This window comes from Ips typographus, linkage group LG11, assembly GCF_016097725.1.
Source record: "Ips typographus isolate SLU linkage group LG11, UJ_Ityp_2.0, whole genome shotgun sequence".
NCBI lineage: Eukaryota > Metazoa > Arthropoda > Insecta > Coleoptera > Curculionidae > Ips > Ips typographus.
This window is the reverse complement of record NC_138432.1, coordinates 1,961,019-1,976,575: the sequence shown is the minus strand read 5'-3', so window position 1 is coordinate 1,976,575 and position 15,557 is coordinate 1,961,019. Positions and strand designations below refer to the sequence as shown.

At 34.4% G+C, this 15,557-nt stretch overlaps 1 protein-coding gene and 1 long non-coding RNA gene across 3 annotated transcripts; one reads left to right on the top strand and one right to left on the bottom strand.

The window, feature by feature from the left end:
- Positions 1-9,720: 9,720 nt before the first annotated feature.
- Positions 9,721-13,040, bottom strand: LOC145735367 (uncharacterized). 2 transcript variants are annotated; one of them, XR_014179654.1, is made up of 3 exons: positions 12,899-13,040; positions 12,603-12,841; positions 9,721-9,834 (listed from the first exon to the last, which is right to left on the bottom strand). It is a non-coding gene; the product is annotated as an uncharacterized LOC145735367 (long non-coding RNA). The 2 variants fall into 2 exon arrangements; XR_014179655.1 differs by lacking the exon at positions 9,721-9,834 and adding an exon at positions 12,156-12,547.
- Positions 11,778-13,084, top strand: LOC145735366 (uncharacterized). Its single transcript, XM_081989241.1, has 4 exons — positions 11,778-12,044; positions 12,431-12,571; positions 12,632-12,818; positions 12,885-13,084. Exons 1-4 carry the CDS (start codon positions 11,871-11,873, stop codon positions 13,064-13,066), a joined length of 684 nt encoding a protein of 227 aa, XP_081845367.1. The 5' UTR covers positions 11,778-11,870; the 3' UTR covers positions 13,067-13,084.
- The last annotated feature ends 2,473 nt before the right edge of the window (positions 13,085-15,557 follow it).

The window sequence follows — 15,557 nt, the reverse complement described above, 5'->3', positions numbered from 1 at the left end:
AAGATTTTCTGAAATAAAAACGAAAATGTTGAAATTTTAAGTCCTACATAATACCATTCCACTTACCTGTTGCAAATTTCCTCAGGAAAACTCGGCTGATGATAAATATAAACATGCCCAACTACAAGTAATCGATTTAACTCTGATTTACCAGTCTAAAATCGTCCAGTAATAAAAATCAATCACAATTTGAGTAAATTTCCAATCAACGTAAACAAAGCCGCAATTATTAAATATGACCTGCTGTCCGCGTTCCACAAATTCCACAAAACCGCGGCCTGCCGAACGCCATTCGGATGATGTCGCCGATCTCGCCCGAAGCGACTTCGGGTCATCTGAATGAGCTCGGCTCGGAATGAGATGGGCTCAAAACAGCGACCGGCCAGAACGGGACGGCGTCATTGGGCACACTCGTCAACTGGTATAATCGACATCGGGCACACTCGTCGTGTGGTATAATCGACGTCGGGTACACTGTCAGTTCACACATTCGTCACACGGCATAATCGCAATCTGGTGTAAATAGTCTTGCGATGTGTCGACAGAGTGCGCTGCCAGTTCCGAGGGGAAATTATTTGGTTTATTTTAGGAAACAAAATATTCATATTTATAGGGGTTTCTATGGGACATGTTCAAACGCCAAAAACATAGAAATATACAACTCATTTTATGAAAATCGTACGTACCACGAAAGCTTTGAATTAAGTATAATTTTACATAGCTGAAATATCATACAGTGCGTCTATAATCAGGACAATTAAATGCACTGAGTTGGTCTGATTTAGCAAAAAGTCGGGATTACTGAATATCAATCCAAACATACATATTCCATTCAAACAAGTAAATTTTTAGTTTGTATATTCATTGATTATAGGTATGCGCATTACAACACATCAATAAAAATATTTGGAGTGTAAAGTTATACAGGGTGTACCTACAATGTGCGGAAAAAATGCTACCACATGTTCTGAGTCATAAAGTGTCCAAAGTGCAATTTAGTTTTAGTTTTTCGTAAATATTTTTTATGCACTTTACTAATTAAAAGTCCATTTCTAATCCCTTATTTTAGGGATAAAAGGGACACTTTTAATCACTGAGGAAAAAAAATAATTTTAATTCCTGCGGGATTTAAAGTAAATTGTGCTATAGCAATAACACTTAATTTTGAGTGTATCCACCATGCATCCAACAACAATCAATGACAAATATCAGTAATACGAGCTGTCAGTCTTGAAACTAGAGTATAGTCAAAATGTTACCTTTTGAGAATGACGTCAAGTAGGTGAAAAAACACGCATGTCTGGAATTAGATCACAAATTTTAACCTACAAATGCTTTGAAAAATTAGTTTTAGAGAGGTTCAGTTGACATCTGGAAACTGTTTCTTTTCGTACTCGAAAAAAAGCAGCACATTTAGAATTAGCATTTGGGCCTTCTCATTGCAGCGCAGCATTTTTATACCTTTGATATTCGTTTAAATCAAAGTGACAGTAAATGTCAACGTTTTTAATTTGTCAGGACGACAAAATTAACAACGTGCCTTTTTTGCTAAAATTGTTTGTCCACGACCAACCAATAATGTACTAGTATTCAGCGTGTTGACAGAAGCTAAATGAAGGTCATATAGCGTCAGAGTGATTAATGAAGAGGAATAATGATCATTATTCCCTCTCGACCTAAAGGTGGTTATACACCAAGCATAAAACATGGGATATGCGGTATTTCTTGCATGTAGACATCCACTTATGTCTTTGCAAATTACTGCTAATTCAGAATACCATTTTCTTAACAAATACACCGCAATAACACAGTACAGGAGTTTGCCAAATCATTAGGTAAATTCCATAATTTATATTTGAAATATTTTTGGTGTATGACCGTCCTTAGTTCTGTGGTTTTTTAAGTTGACATTGACAACGTCAGTGCCCTTGTGGTCGTAGGAGGCAACGCTGGGGGTGCGTTCAGAAATAGGGCTGGTGTGCGCATCGTGGCCTTTGTCACATGCGACCATATAGTTATGTAAATAAATTGTTCACGTGATCCATTTTTTCCCAAATTCTGTCACGACTTGTACACCGATGGCCATTTTAAACGCGATCCTAATCGTATCGAGTTTGACATTTCAGTTGTTATGGCGGATTTCAATTTTAATTTAGTAATTTTATAAGAAATATTTGCTTTTTTCGCAGTAATTCTTGTTAAAAATGAGTTCGGATAGTGATACGGAACCAGGTTGCACTCCACCAGAAATTATACAGGCTGCCAAAACGACAAGTACAAATTTGCTACCAGAAAAATCGAAATCATTGTACTTGTCAACTTACAAAAGTTTCATGGATTGGAGAAGTACTAAGCAGATTAATTCATTTTCTGAGAGGGTTTAATTGGTTTATTTCAATGAACTGTCCACGAAATACAAACCATCTACATTGTGGACCACCTATTCTATGCTAAGGAGTACGCTAGATATCAACCACTCCATAAATATTGAAACTTATGCTAAACTACGAGCCTTACTGAAAAGGAAAAATCACGAATTTCAAGCGAAAACCTGCTATTTTTACTCCAGAAGAAGTCAATAGATTTTTACATAATGCTGAAGACAGAAAGTATCTTGCAATAAAGGTAAAAAAAAATATAAAACCCATCTCATTATTATTTATCCTGAAGTGTCTTGATTTAGGTTGCCCTTATAATGGGCATAATGGGTGCTTGCAGAGGACATGAACTTTATTCTATGAAACTTGCAGATGTAAACGATCTTGGTTTAATTTTGCTGGTTACCATACCACAAACGAAAACAGGCGTATCGAGAAAATTTATAATAACCGGCAAATTTTATGAAATTTGCAAAAAATATATTGATTTACGCGGAAGAGTTACCAAGTTAGATAGTTTATTTCTGTCGTATCAAAACGGAAAGTGTGCTGCACAGAAAATTGGAAAAAACAAATTTACGGCCATGGGTAGGAATATCGCATCCTTTTTACAATTACCTAATCCAGAAAAGTATTCTGGACATTCGTTTCGCCGTTCCTCTGCTACAATGCTTGTTGACGCAGGGGGGGATATAACTGCCCTGAAGAGACATGGCGGATGGAAAAGCTCGACTGTGGCCAAATCCTACATAGACGATCAATGACTAATAAGGAAAAACTCTATACAAGGCACCCAAAAGTTAGTTGAAAATATTCAAAATATTTCTACTGTTTCTACACATAATTTCGATATTAACCCGATACCTACTATAAACTTCAATAATTGCTCCAATGTTAATGTAACAATCAATAATTCTAAGTAATTTTCTGTTTATAAATTAAAATGTATCCCGACAAACCTTTTTTAGTATGTCCTTAATGTAGGTACTAGTTAGAAATTGTTAATTATACAGGGTAATTCAAATTCGACCCTCACCATTGGGATCTCAGAAATCATAAGAGATACGAGAAAGTTTAAATTGGGGCAAAGTTGCGCAAGTTAAAGCTCAACCAAATTCTGTTTTAAAAATTTGAATTTTCCGAGTACTTCCGAAGATATCCGAAAAAAACTGAAAATTTGATTTTTTGTTTTTATTTATTTCTAAACTTATTTGAAGAGATATCCCAAAACTAAAAGCATCTTTTCATTGACACTTTTTCCTAGCTATTCGATGATGGATTCAAATTTGCCACACGACGTTTCGTTTTCTGTCAGTCATCATCAACTTTCTTTTTTCTTATTGGCGCCATATTGGATTTTTAGCCCACCAAATAGTACGTTTTATTCTGATTTTAGTGATGTATAATAACTTATGATTTGCTTCATAAATAACAACATAATTCAATAAAAACTGTTTTTACTTTAGTTATTGGCTTTGAGTTAATGGGCCGTTTTAAAAAATGTCATTATTTGACAGTACTTGTCAAACACGATAATTCGGACGATCATTAGAGCGTCAATCATAGTTAAAAATGTATCTAGAAAAGAAATCCCCGCAGAAAATGTTATTATTATACAAGCATTGCTGAACTATTTAGGTTAATCAGAAAAAGAGATTTGTTAGCATTATTTCTAACTTAAAAGGCTTATTTATGTATCCAAGAGAAAGATCATCATTTTAGGAACTTCATTTTTTGCCAAATTTCAATTTTTTATAATGTTAAGTGCAAGTTTATAGTTATTTATACAGTAAGTGACAAACCATTTTTTATTCATTCATATTTATTCGAGTGAATAAACCGGTTTAAGTCACGTGTCTTATACAGTATTTTATTAAATTTCGACCTTTTATATTAAAAAAAAACTAAAATTACAGTTCTATTAAATTTGCACCGCGCCCCGTAGATGTAACATTGATGTTTGTTTGTTTACATCTGTAAATAGGCGAATGTCATTGAGAGTGATTTAATAGTTATTTATACAGCAAGTGACTTAAACCATTTTTTATTCACGAAAAGAACAACTAGGTCCACAAAAAGCTCTATGACAAGTACTGTCAAATAATGACATTTTATAAAACGGCCCATTAACTCAAAGCCAATAACTAACGTAAAAATAGTTTTTATTGAATTATTTTGTTATTTATGAAGCAAATCATAAGTTATTATACATCACTAAAATCAGAATAAAACGTACTATTTGGTGGACTAAAAATCCAATATGGCGCCCATAAGAAAAAAGAAAGTTGATGATGGCTGCCAAAAAACGAAACGTCGTGTGGCAAATTTGAATCCATCATCGAATAGCTGAGAAAAAGTGGCAATGAAAAGGTGCTTTTAGTAGTGGAATATCTCTTCAAATAAGATTAGCAATAAATAAAAACAAAAAATCAAATTTTCAGTTTTTTTCGGATATCTTCGGAAGTACTCGGAAAATCGAAATTTTTAAAACTGCATTTGGTTGAGCTTTACATTGCGCAACTTTGCCCCAATTTAAACTTTCTCGTATCTCTTATAGTTTCCGAGATCCCAATGGTGAGGGTCGAATTTGAATTACCCTGTATATTAGTATAACTTAATTTAGGTTAGTACACTAAATCATATTTATTAGGTCAAAATTACATAACGAATATGATTTAGTGACTTTGCTGTTCCACTGTTGTTAATAAAAAATATTTGTATCAACAAGAAAATTTATTTTATTATGTTAAATCAACTAGCATGAGAAAGAAACAGTATCTACATAAAAGAGTATTAACTTCTAATTTGCCTGCACTTGGCATTAGTGGTCATGGACAGTGGTCGTGGACAAAGTATAGTATTATCCTCGTTTTTTATGGCCATTAATCCCACGGGAGATTTGCGTCCCTCGCCTGCGGCTCGTGACGTAAACATCCCCCTTAGGGATTAATGGCTATCATAAAAAGCTCGTTGAATAATATACTATTATTTCATATGTTTTATATGCGATAAACAAAAATGTAAAAAGATGACGTCATTCTCAAAAGGTAAAAATCCAACTATATCCTGAATAATAAGCACATTAATAAACAGGCGTGGAAAATAGTATATTACGTAACTAGTGCTGTAAGAAGCATTTTACACGCAGTGTGTAATTCCATATATGAGTGCGTGAAATGTCTTAGAGCTCGTGTGACGTACTATACTTTACCTACGACCAAGTGTAAAGTCCTGGATTTTGCAACTCATATAATTTAGAAAAAAAAATTTAATAGAAGAATATACCTATATTCACATATTAATATCATATTTGTACTAATCGCAGAAATTATACTTTTAGAGAAAAAATAATAATGTAATAAAAAAATTTACAAAAACATGTTATCTAATTGTTAGTGTTGTTCTTAAAATAATGATTTATGGTGATATTACAGTTTTAAGAACAAATGGCATCTGTTTTATTGCTTGTTGAGACTTAAGGCAAGTGTTACATTATTGCTATTATACACCTCAGTTGAATTATTATTAGTATTAAAAGTAATACTTTCAGTAGCTACTTGATGTGTTTGCTATTGTTGATGATATTCTAGACGGATCGGAATTTATACTTAAAACCGTATAAACAATGCGATGATCTCCATCTAATTTACTTTGATAAACCAATAATTGGAACCGAAATCAATTTTCTCCAGCATTAGAACAGTTAGTATTTGGCCGATCTTAAAACTGTGCGCTTTTTTTACAGCCGTGCGCTTTTTTTACAGCTTTATAATATATATATCTATATCTAATAGCTAACAACAACTGTACGTAAAGAGGCCCATTACGTAACGGAAAACTATGCGTAATTAGCTATTTACATTGAGGTCGTAGGTAAATATAATTACATTTCTATTAAACTGCTTGCACCGCGCCCCGTAGATGTGACGATGATGTTCTTTTATTTACATCTGTAGATAAGCGAATCCGAATGTTACTTAGAGTGATGTAATAGTTATCTACCTAACAAGTGCGGAGAGTGGTACTTTAAATGAAAGACTCTGTTTGCAAAGATGATTAAAACTGTATTTCGTAATTGAGAAATCAAATATACAGTTATTGTTCTTTGATTTAAATGTATATTTTTCAAACACTTTTCTATTGTTTCAGATACAAATGGGAAATGGGTATTTTCACTCTACACATAAAAACTTTAAAATTGTAGGTTAACTATACATGTATTGTTAATTGTTCTTACCGTATCCGCTGCGGAAAGTACTCCTCGCTATCTCAGACAAATTAGATTAGATTAGATTACGAATTAGATCCATGGGCATCGATCAGTAAAGCTTACTTACTGTTCTTGATACTTAATATACTATTTTTTGGTTAGAAAATATTGTAAAACAGATATTCGAGTTCAAGTGATCACTTGGATATACCGGCAAAAAGTTAGGTCGCTTTAAAAAAATATAGGTATGCTACAGGTGGCGACCTCAATGCGCTGGCTTAAAATTGAGTTGATAATCAAATTTCCCCCAAACACTCAAAACCCCCGAATATCTTATTTTAACAAAAAACTCCAAGTGGTTTGTGAGTTATTTACAAAAGACATTTTAAACAAATTACTTTGACCGCTTGTATTTCGAAAAAATAGATCACGAGTGGCATCATAATATATGTTAGAATTACAGCACGAATGTTTTGTATTTTTTGTATTGTAATTATTGTTAAATTGTAATTATAATAATTTTATCTCTTGTTAATATAATAAAAATAGGTGAGTTATATAATGTTTCAATTATCTCCAATATTTATTTTCATTTTATCGATCTTATTCAACAGTATACGAAAGCGCGGTGTGTGTTTGTGTCAAATAAATGATTTGATTCAATTTAAAACACATGTAAATAAAAACAAGTCGTAAAATACTTGCGGACCCCAGCCCCGCGCCGCTAAAGGGAAAAAGTCTTTTACTTATACCGACGGGAAACTTTATGATCATTTACGTTAATTAATTACTAAAACCACCTATTTGGCGACACATTTGTGTCTTGGACTCTTGTGATTTGGGATATACGGTGTTAGCTCTTTTTCGACGGATTTTTAGGTAGTGAACTAGTGTAGTGAAAAATTTAGTTTTTTGTTAAGTGTTTTTTGTAAAATTTAGTTATTTGGTGTTTTTGAAAAACTGTACGAATTAACAACGGTTTATTTGTAAGTATCATTTTTAGTACTTTTGAAAGGTATTGAGTTAATTTGATGTCCCTAAATCTTTTTTTACATATGTATAGAAAGTCTTTCACTTCTAAACAATATGGAACCAAACCGCGTAGACGTACGCATACGAAAAACTTTTAGCCATGACGGGTACTTCTACAAACTCCGCAGAATTTTTAATGGAATTTGGTAAGTACTTTGAAATAGGGTTCTAGTTTCAGCTATCTAGGTAACTTCTTTACCTACACTATTGAGAAAAGAAAGATGTTCTAACTACGCTAGGGTATTAATAAGTATTGTTTAATAAGTATATTTTCGAATAGTAGGGTCTGATTTCACAGTTTCCATACAATAAAAAAGTTATTCTGATGTGAAAGTACCGGCCCTTAAAATTGTTGTATATTACCTTATACATAAACGAAATCAGTTATTCTCGCATTTAAGTTGCGCAGCATAAAATAGCCAGACAACCTTGAATTTCTATAAAAATCTCTCGAAAGACTAACCACGGTTGCCACTGTGAAAATTCAAACGTTTAAAGACGCGTACCTGACAAAAACACATGTAAAAGCATACTAGGTTATGCGTTTCACGTTTCAACCGGCAACACCGGTATCACTCGGTGTCTGGTACGCAAGCTCCAGACAACTGCGCGTAAAAACGGGCTATAAAATTTATTCAAAGCGCGGCAAAGCGGTTGTTTAAACTTTACAATAAAATGGCAGAACGCAGCAACAAAAACTGAAAAACTGACAAACTACGTCCTGTTTTATCATGAATTCTAAGTCTTACCCCGAATCTCAATTCGAGAACTTTTGCCTTCAGACTGGCCTACTGACCAACCTCTTGACGACTGACTTTGAGAAAGTTCAAATGTTCAATGTATTCCTTGTGTAAATAAATTCTTACAATTTCAAAACGGGCGTCCTTTTTGTTACCCAGCTCGCGCCAACTCTGGTTCCCAACGGAAACCTGGGTTCCTCTTATTCAAAAAAGCCGTTACAAGGACAACCAAATCGTAATAATGCGCGACAGAATATTAATTATATACAGGCCGTCCCATTTAAAAAGGATATCATATTTTTGATTATCGGGTATTTCGCAGATGTACTGAATTTTTGCTCGTATTTCATGAAAACTTTAAAGTAAGTAAATAAAACTTAATTTTCTACGACCAATAATAATTTTGAAAAGGGTCTTCTTCAAATCCTTATAATTACCAACCCTTTCACTTTTCGGTGGTTCTCCTATTATTTTAAAGATACAGAGGATGGCGGTTTATTCAAAACAGTGTGGGTACTCTTTCATGAAATTGAACATGGGTCAAGCAAAACCTTCATAGTACTGTTGGTTCTTAAGATACAGAATGAATTTGAAAAACACCAAATTTTAGGCCCTTCCGTATCTTCGGTATCTTTACACATTTCTAGAAGCTCAAACGTTTTCTTTTAGATTTTTCCGTAAAATTCAGTGACCCAGTTTGTTTATTTAGAGTCTTGTGTTTTTTAATTATAACATAAAAGTACGTTCTTACATGGAACGCTCTAGATACCTATTTTTTTATTTTTATTTGCTATAATTTTTTGCTTTACTCTTTTCAAATATTTCTTATAAATGCAGCCAATGGCCATATGTTAAAAGGTAATGTAGTATTTAATAATCCAATCACTGCGAATTGTCATCCTCTACGAGTATTATTACGTTTCAGTTACTTCGTTTGCTCTTCATACCGAACGACAGAGTGCAGGGCTTCCGGAAAAATGCTCGTGAATATTGCACAGTTTCACGTTCTGAATCCACACCACGATCATGCCAGAAGGGACAATGCAGTCATTGCAGCAAATTTCAAGGAGGAACTAAGTAGGGCTTGTGCTTCTGAAAGAGGAACTCTCAAAAATATTTATGAGAGAATGGCTATGAGGTAAAACCAACACCCTTAAATGTTCGATTCTACAGCAATTATATTCTTTTAAATATAGTATACAAAAAAAAAATTGTAGAAGCCATTTTTGTTTTCAGTTTCTATTAAATGCTCCTTTTATACTTCCAATTGTTATATGTATTATAACAATTTGCTATTATATTATTTTGCATTCTTTTTTCAACCCAGAGACGTTGCTGCTGCAGTTCAAGTCCCTTTAATTTCTGTTCGGAGATCAATGTTGAGGTGGCGACAATCATCTACTCCGAACATTCCCAGGTCACTAACAGATTTAGGAAACTTGTTGTCTTCCGGTGATTGGCCTAGATTTAGTACCTGCAATAGTGGTCAGTTTTATTCTGGATCTGTGGAAGCAGATGGCAGCCATGCTCTCATATTTGGAAGCATCGACTTCATCACAAACTTCACAGATTCCCAGCACACATTTGTAGATGGGACTTTCAAGGTGGTACCGAGAAGACCAGGTTTCAACCAACTGTTAACAGTATTTGGAACTTGCATGGACCATGTAAGTTTTTTTAATGAAGGGTATTCACCATAATAATAATGATTACTGGTCGTTATAAAATTTAACAGTAATTTAAAAAGCAAAAATTAAAACACACTTGCAAAAATGTTTAAATTCAACAGCACTTTTTTAAGAAGAACTTTTTTCTCATGTAGTAAAATACTTTACTTGTAGTAATAATATTGAAATTAATATTTGTCCTACAAGGATTGTGATAATAATTAAAATTAGAAGGATGTGATCATGGAAAAAAGGAAGTTGTTCTATAATAATTGGTAAAGCTCTGTCTTGAAGAAGAAGAGGTTTTCATGTTGAGATTTCTAAAAAAAAAATATTTCTTTATTTATGGAGCTTAAATCTATTGCACTAATCTGCCATAATAGAATTAGAGGATTTCTAGAAGTTATGTTTTTCTTACTGCTGGGAGTTCATTATAACAATGATCAGTCGGAGGAAGATTTTGAAGAATTAACTAACAATTTTTGTCTAATACTATTGCTATTACGATAAATTTAAAAACAATAAATAATTAAAAAAACAACATCGATTGTTGTACTTTAAAACATTTTTTTACATAAAAAATTTCTTGAAGGTCAATTAAATCCATGAGGCTTCGCTTCTCTGATGAGTAGTTAAATATCTCCAGAATAATATCTTTTAAAGAGTAAGTACCTATTATTCATATTTGTAATGGTTTTGGTTGGTTTCATGTTTTGGTTGCAATGTAATTTAATCAGTTTGTTTGTTCTCCTCATTATTTTCCTAATAACATTCTAATCTCTCCTGTAACGAAATCATAATTAATAGAACTTATGTATAAGAAACACGTTAAAATTTAAATTGGAAATGAATTTGTTTGCCTATTTGGTTTTATCATAGCTGTTCTGCTAAAGTAATCATACTTGTTAACGTATTGGGTTAAGTTTACGTATTTTTTTGTTATAATAAACTTATTTAGATATAACAACAATTAAACAACGCCGTGTAGACGCAGCAATGTAACAGACAAATAGATCATTTGTATATATGTTTGTGACATTTGCTTCTTTATTTGTCACGATGTACGATGTACTTGTTTATTGAATTATTGCGTCATTACGGCTTAAGGGCGGAAAAAAGATTGCGCCCGTGTCCAAAGCTTAGCCTTTTTTTTGGTGAAGGGTGTCGCTTTTCTTTCCCTTCGCGGTACGCACCACGATTTACGCACAAATTTCACAATTTTCTATACAAAAGCTTTTGTGGTTGTTCTTGTCTTATTCTAAAAAACGGGTTGTAAAAATTGTTCGGACGCACAGTGGCCACATCGCGAATCGCTAAATGCACGTTAAAAGTGATGACTCAAACCACGTGAATTTTTACAAAACGTATGCAAATCGAGACGAACCACTGTAGTTTTTGAATATGTTATGTCACGATTGTCACTCACGTTTCACATTAATATAAGTATTTTAGTTTTGTTTTAACTTGCAATTTTTATTTTTGTTTATTCACGTTTTTTCACGAATCATTAAATTTTTGCTAACACGTAGCGTCTCAGAGCTCCTTCTCTGAGTGGTCCTTCGAATTGAAGTTAGGAAATCAGCAAGGTTTCTAACATCTAAAGCTCTAAGACGTAAACTCTTTGTTTTTCTCTATGGAAACATAGGTGTAAAAAAGCATTATAAAGAAATTTGTGCGTAAAAAATTGTATTAAAGACTGTCTAAAAGCTTATCTACAAAATCAGCGTTGGTTTCCAATTTTATTTATTTAAAAAAATGTTATTTAGTAGGTACTTAATTGGCTTGTAATGTTTGTATAACAACTATTTACTTAAAATAGGGTTTTCCTTTGGTCCATGTCTTTATGGAAAGGCGAAGCAGGGCATTGTACGATGCTGTTTTCTTACATATTTTGCGGTCTTTTCCAAACTTTGTGAAGGGAACAATAGTTACTGATTATGAAGTTGCCCTCATCGAGTCTTTAAAGCACACCTTTCCCGAAGCTTTACTTAAAGGATGCTTTTTTCACTATTGTCAGGTATGACCGTTAATAATTAAGTAGATACGAAATGAATTCTGGATATATAGAGTGCCCAGTGTGTCCATCACATGACCGAAAAGGTATTATGATATCCAAAAGGTAATTGAATTGAAAAATCTTGAATAAATTCTATTTTTTGTAACGCTGATTTTTATGAAAGTTATTGCAAGAGTACTACTAAAGTCTCGAATAAGAACCTGATATTAAAAAGGAAATCTTTCAGCGATGAAAGGTAAAGTTAACATAAATGTATTCTGTAAACACCCTGTATACCATAATATCATAGTAGCCTTCTGATCATGTTTTTATTGGACTCCCTATATAACAGTGAACTCTATGGAAGTTTTTCCGTATACTTTCTCAAAGACTAATTTTTTTTCAAGGCCGTAATGCGAAAAGCAAAAGATGTAGGAGTAATGAGGCAAATTCAGTCAAACCCTAACGGTCGGGCACATTTACGAAAGTACTATGCTTTGGCTCTTCTCCCTCCCGACAGAGTACTAGAGGCATTCAATTCCCTGCAGGTTTACTTATCAAGTTAATACTATTACTTACCGCTTAATTAATTTGATTTTGATTTGAAGGACAACGACTTGTACGAAATATTCGCAAATCTACATGCCTACGTTAGAAGACATTGGATAAATAGAGTCACACCGGTGCATTTTAGTGTATTTCAACAGCAACACCGAACAAATAATATTATGGAGGCGTATCATCGCAGGTTAAACAGTAAACTTGTAAGGCATCCAGGAATTTGGGATTTGCTAGGTAATATACTTAAAACCTACGGCCTAGAAGTTAGAAGTTAAAAAATAACGCATCACTTTCTTTTAGAAACCATCATTAACCTTCAAAATACTGCGGAGGTGGAGTTTAGGCAGTTGGAGCAGCATGGAAAAGTTTTCCGAGTTGCAAAGTCCACCGTACTTTTCGATGCTCGCTTGAAGCAAGCATGGAATAAACTGACGGAAGGCCGGTTTACAACTTTAGACTTTTTAAGGCAAGTTGTCAAATAAACTGGTTGCCACGCCAAATGTCACAAGCACAGGTCAAGTCAAAAAATATTCAACTTTATATAAATTATATATATCACTCTTTTTAGAAAATAGTGTTGAAAAATGATTTTCGATCATTAGGGCAATTCAAAAGTTATTTGACTATACTGTTTATACAATAAAGATTGATTTTTTTTCAAAAGCATCATACAAACATTTGTTCATTACAGACAAGCAGTGCATTTCCTTGAAAATTTGGACGACCAATTGCATAGATTTAATAGAAATGACGCTATCGAGGAACAGCCCGAATTGAACCCAGTTTTAGCCGAACATTTTGAGCCTGATGATGAACCTGCTGAACCATTTCCATTAAATGTATTTCAAAACCTTCCACCCGATACACCACCCCCAGCTCCTACTTCTACTGTTGACCCACCACCTCTTACTTTTCTTCCTCGCAGACGGCCTTCAGCCACAATTTCCACCCCTCCATTCGACTCACCACCCCCACCCCATACTCGTACTGTTGACCCGCCACCTCTTACTTTCCTTCCTCGCAGACGGCCTTCAGCCACAATTTCCACCCCTCCATTCGATTCACCACCCCCACCCCATACTCGTACTGTTGACCCGCCACCTCTTACTTTCCTTCCTCGTAGACGCCCTTCAATCTCGATTTCCAGAGCTCCACCTGACTCACTGCAAAACAATCCTTCTGAAATTACACCTTCAAGATACAACGCTCCCCGTCCGCTTGCTTTTTTCCCTCCAACACGCCCTTCAACTATGGTCTGCGAACATCTTTCTTCTTCTCCTAGTCAAAACGTCGCCTTCCTTCCAGTTTCTACTTTTAATAATCAGTCGCCTCTCAGTTCACCACGAAGGTCTTCTTCGCCACTATCCGAAGTGAATTTTCCTACTTCCCTCTACGATGTATCTAATCCATCATCATCTCCTCAACCGACAGACCTCAATGACGATAACCAGCAATCCATATCCCATTCACCTCTACCTCAACTAAATTCGCCTCTTATAATACATGACACACCTTCACCTCCTCCGCAACCCCAAAATGACCAACCACCCTCAAGGTCTCCTCCGCTTCCGTTGCCAAATGTGCCTCATTCACCTACTGCTGACCCACCCTCTCCTGCTCCACGCCGTCTCCAACGTCAATATGAGTTCCCACATATCGACCAATTTTTTGATGAACTGGCACACGAAGAAGGTATGAATTTTTCTATATTTTTATGGATTTTTATCATATTGTATCATTATTTCATGTTCAAGAAGGTAAATTGTTTTTTTTTTCTGCAGCCGATCGATGGATACCACCGCTCCCTGCCACTCAATTTAATGAAGACCACATGCCTGATTTGATTGAATGCAAAGTGTGCTATGTTAACCAGATTCAATATGTGCTCGAGTGTGGCCATACGCTTTGTTCCAGTTGTGCGGAGATTCTTGTGAATGATTTAGTCCCACGCTGCGCGGTGTGCCGACACCATTTTCAACAAGACCGACCACCTATAGCAATATTTTTAGGATAAACTTAAAAAAAACAATTTAAAATTTATGCATAAGCATCAATCAATGATAAGGAGAGAGACTTTCTTATAAAGTTGTAATGTTTCCAACTATCAAAGTTCAAATTACATCATACCACTTCGACAAACTGATATACCAGGGTGTCCAAGAGCTCCCTGGACATAGGAGATTAACATGGGAAAACGGTTTTGATTTTTTTGCGCTTGTACGGTTGATTTGATTGAAAAATCGTATTAATGAAAGTTGTAGTACCTATCACGGACTAGTTTTCTGTATTTTTTTTAGATCTCTAACTTGAGCCCTTTCGTCGTAAAACACAAACAAAAATGCGAAAATTTAAACTTTTTACCTGCACTGTATAAGCGGTTGTCGAACAACCGTATCAGCCACAATGACCTGTTTATCCGTTCAATAGTATATTGTGCAACATACAAGAGAATGATGAATACATACTTAAAATATGGACAATCCACCCAAAATTTGCAGTCCATTTTTTCTACGACTAATTCAAATTATACCAAAGTTTCATAGAAATATGTATTTTGGAACTTTAAGAAACGTCAGAGCGACAAGCCAAAATTTAATGTTTTGATTCCAACTATCAGTACAGATGACAATCATCTTTTCAGTCAAGATTAGTTGAAATTGGTTTAGTTGAACTACCACCATTTCATATCTCAAGGTTCGTTATTTCATATCCGTTCAGCTAGCTGCAATAGCCTATTTTTCCATTCTCTAAACTGTCAAAGAAACAGTAAGTATCACGGTAGGTGTAAAACATTTTTTCCATAAGGTACTTGTACTTGTGCGGATCGTTGATCTGCAATGCTTCTTTTTTACTGTTTTTGTATGAATAAATTTGAAATCCTGACGGACCAACAGCGTACCTATGATACGATACTTAAAAATGATATTTGGAACCAACTTATCTATAACAAAATAGCGGACTTATAGAGGTACA

What these genes read in the sequence shown, in the direction of transcription:
- LOC145735366 (XM_081989241.1), top strand. Translation starts at nt 11,871, where the DNA reads ATGGAAAGGCGAAGCAGGGCATTGTACGATGCTGTTTTCTTACATATT. An exon ending in GCTTTTTTCACTATTGTCAG is followed by an intron (nt 12,045 to 12,430) that starts GTATGACCGTTA and finishes TTTTTTTTCAAG; the next exon opens with GCCGTAATGCGAAAAGCAAA. An exon ending in AGGCATTCAATTCCCTGCAG is followed by an intron (nt 12,572 to 12,631) that starts GTTTACTTATCA and finishes TTTGATTTGAAG; the next exon opens with GACAACGACTTGTACGAAAT.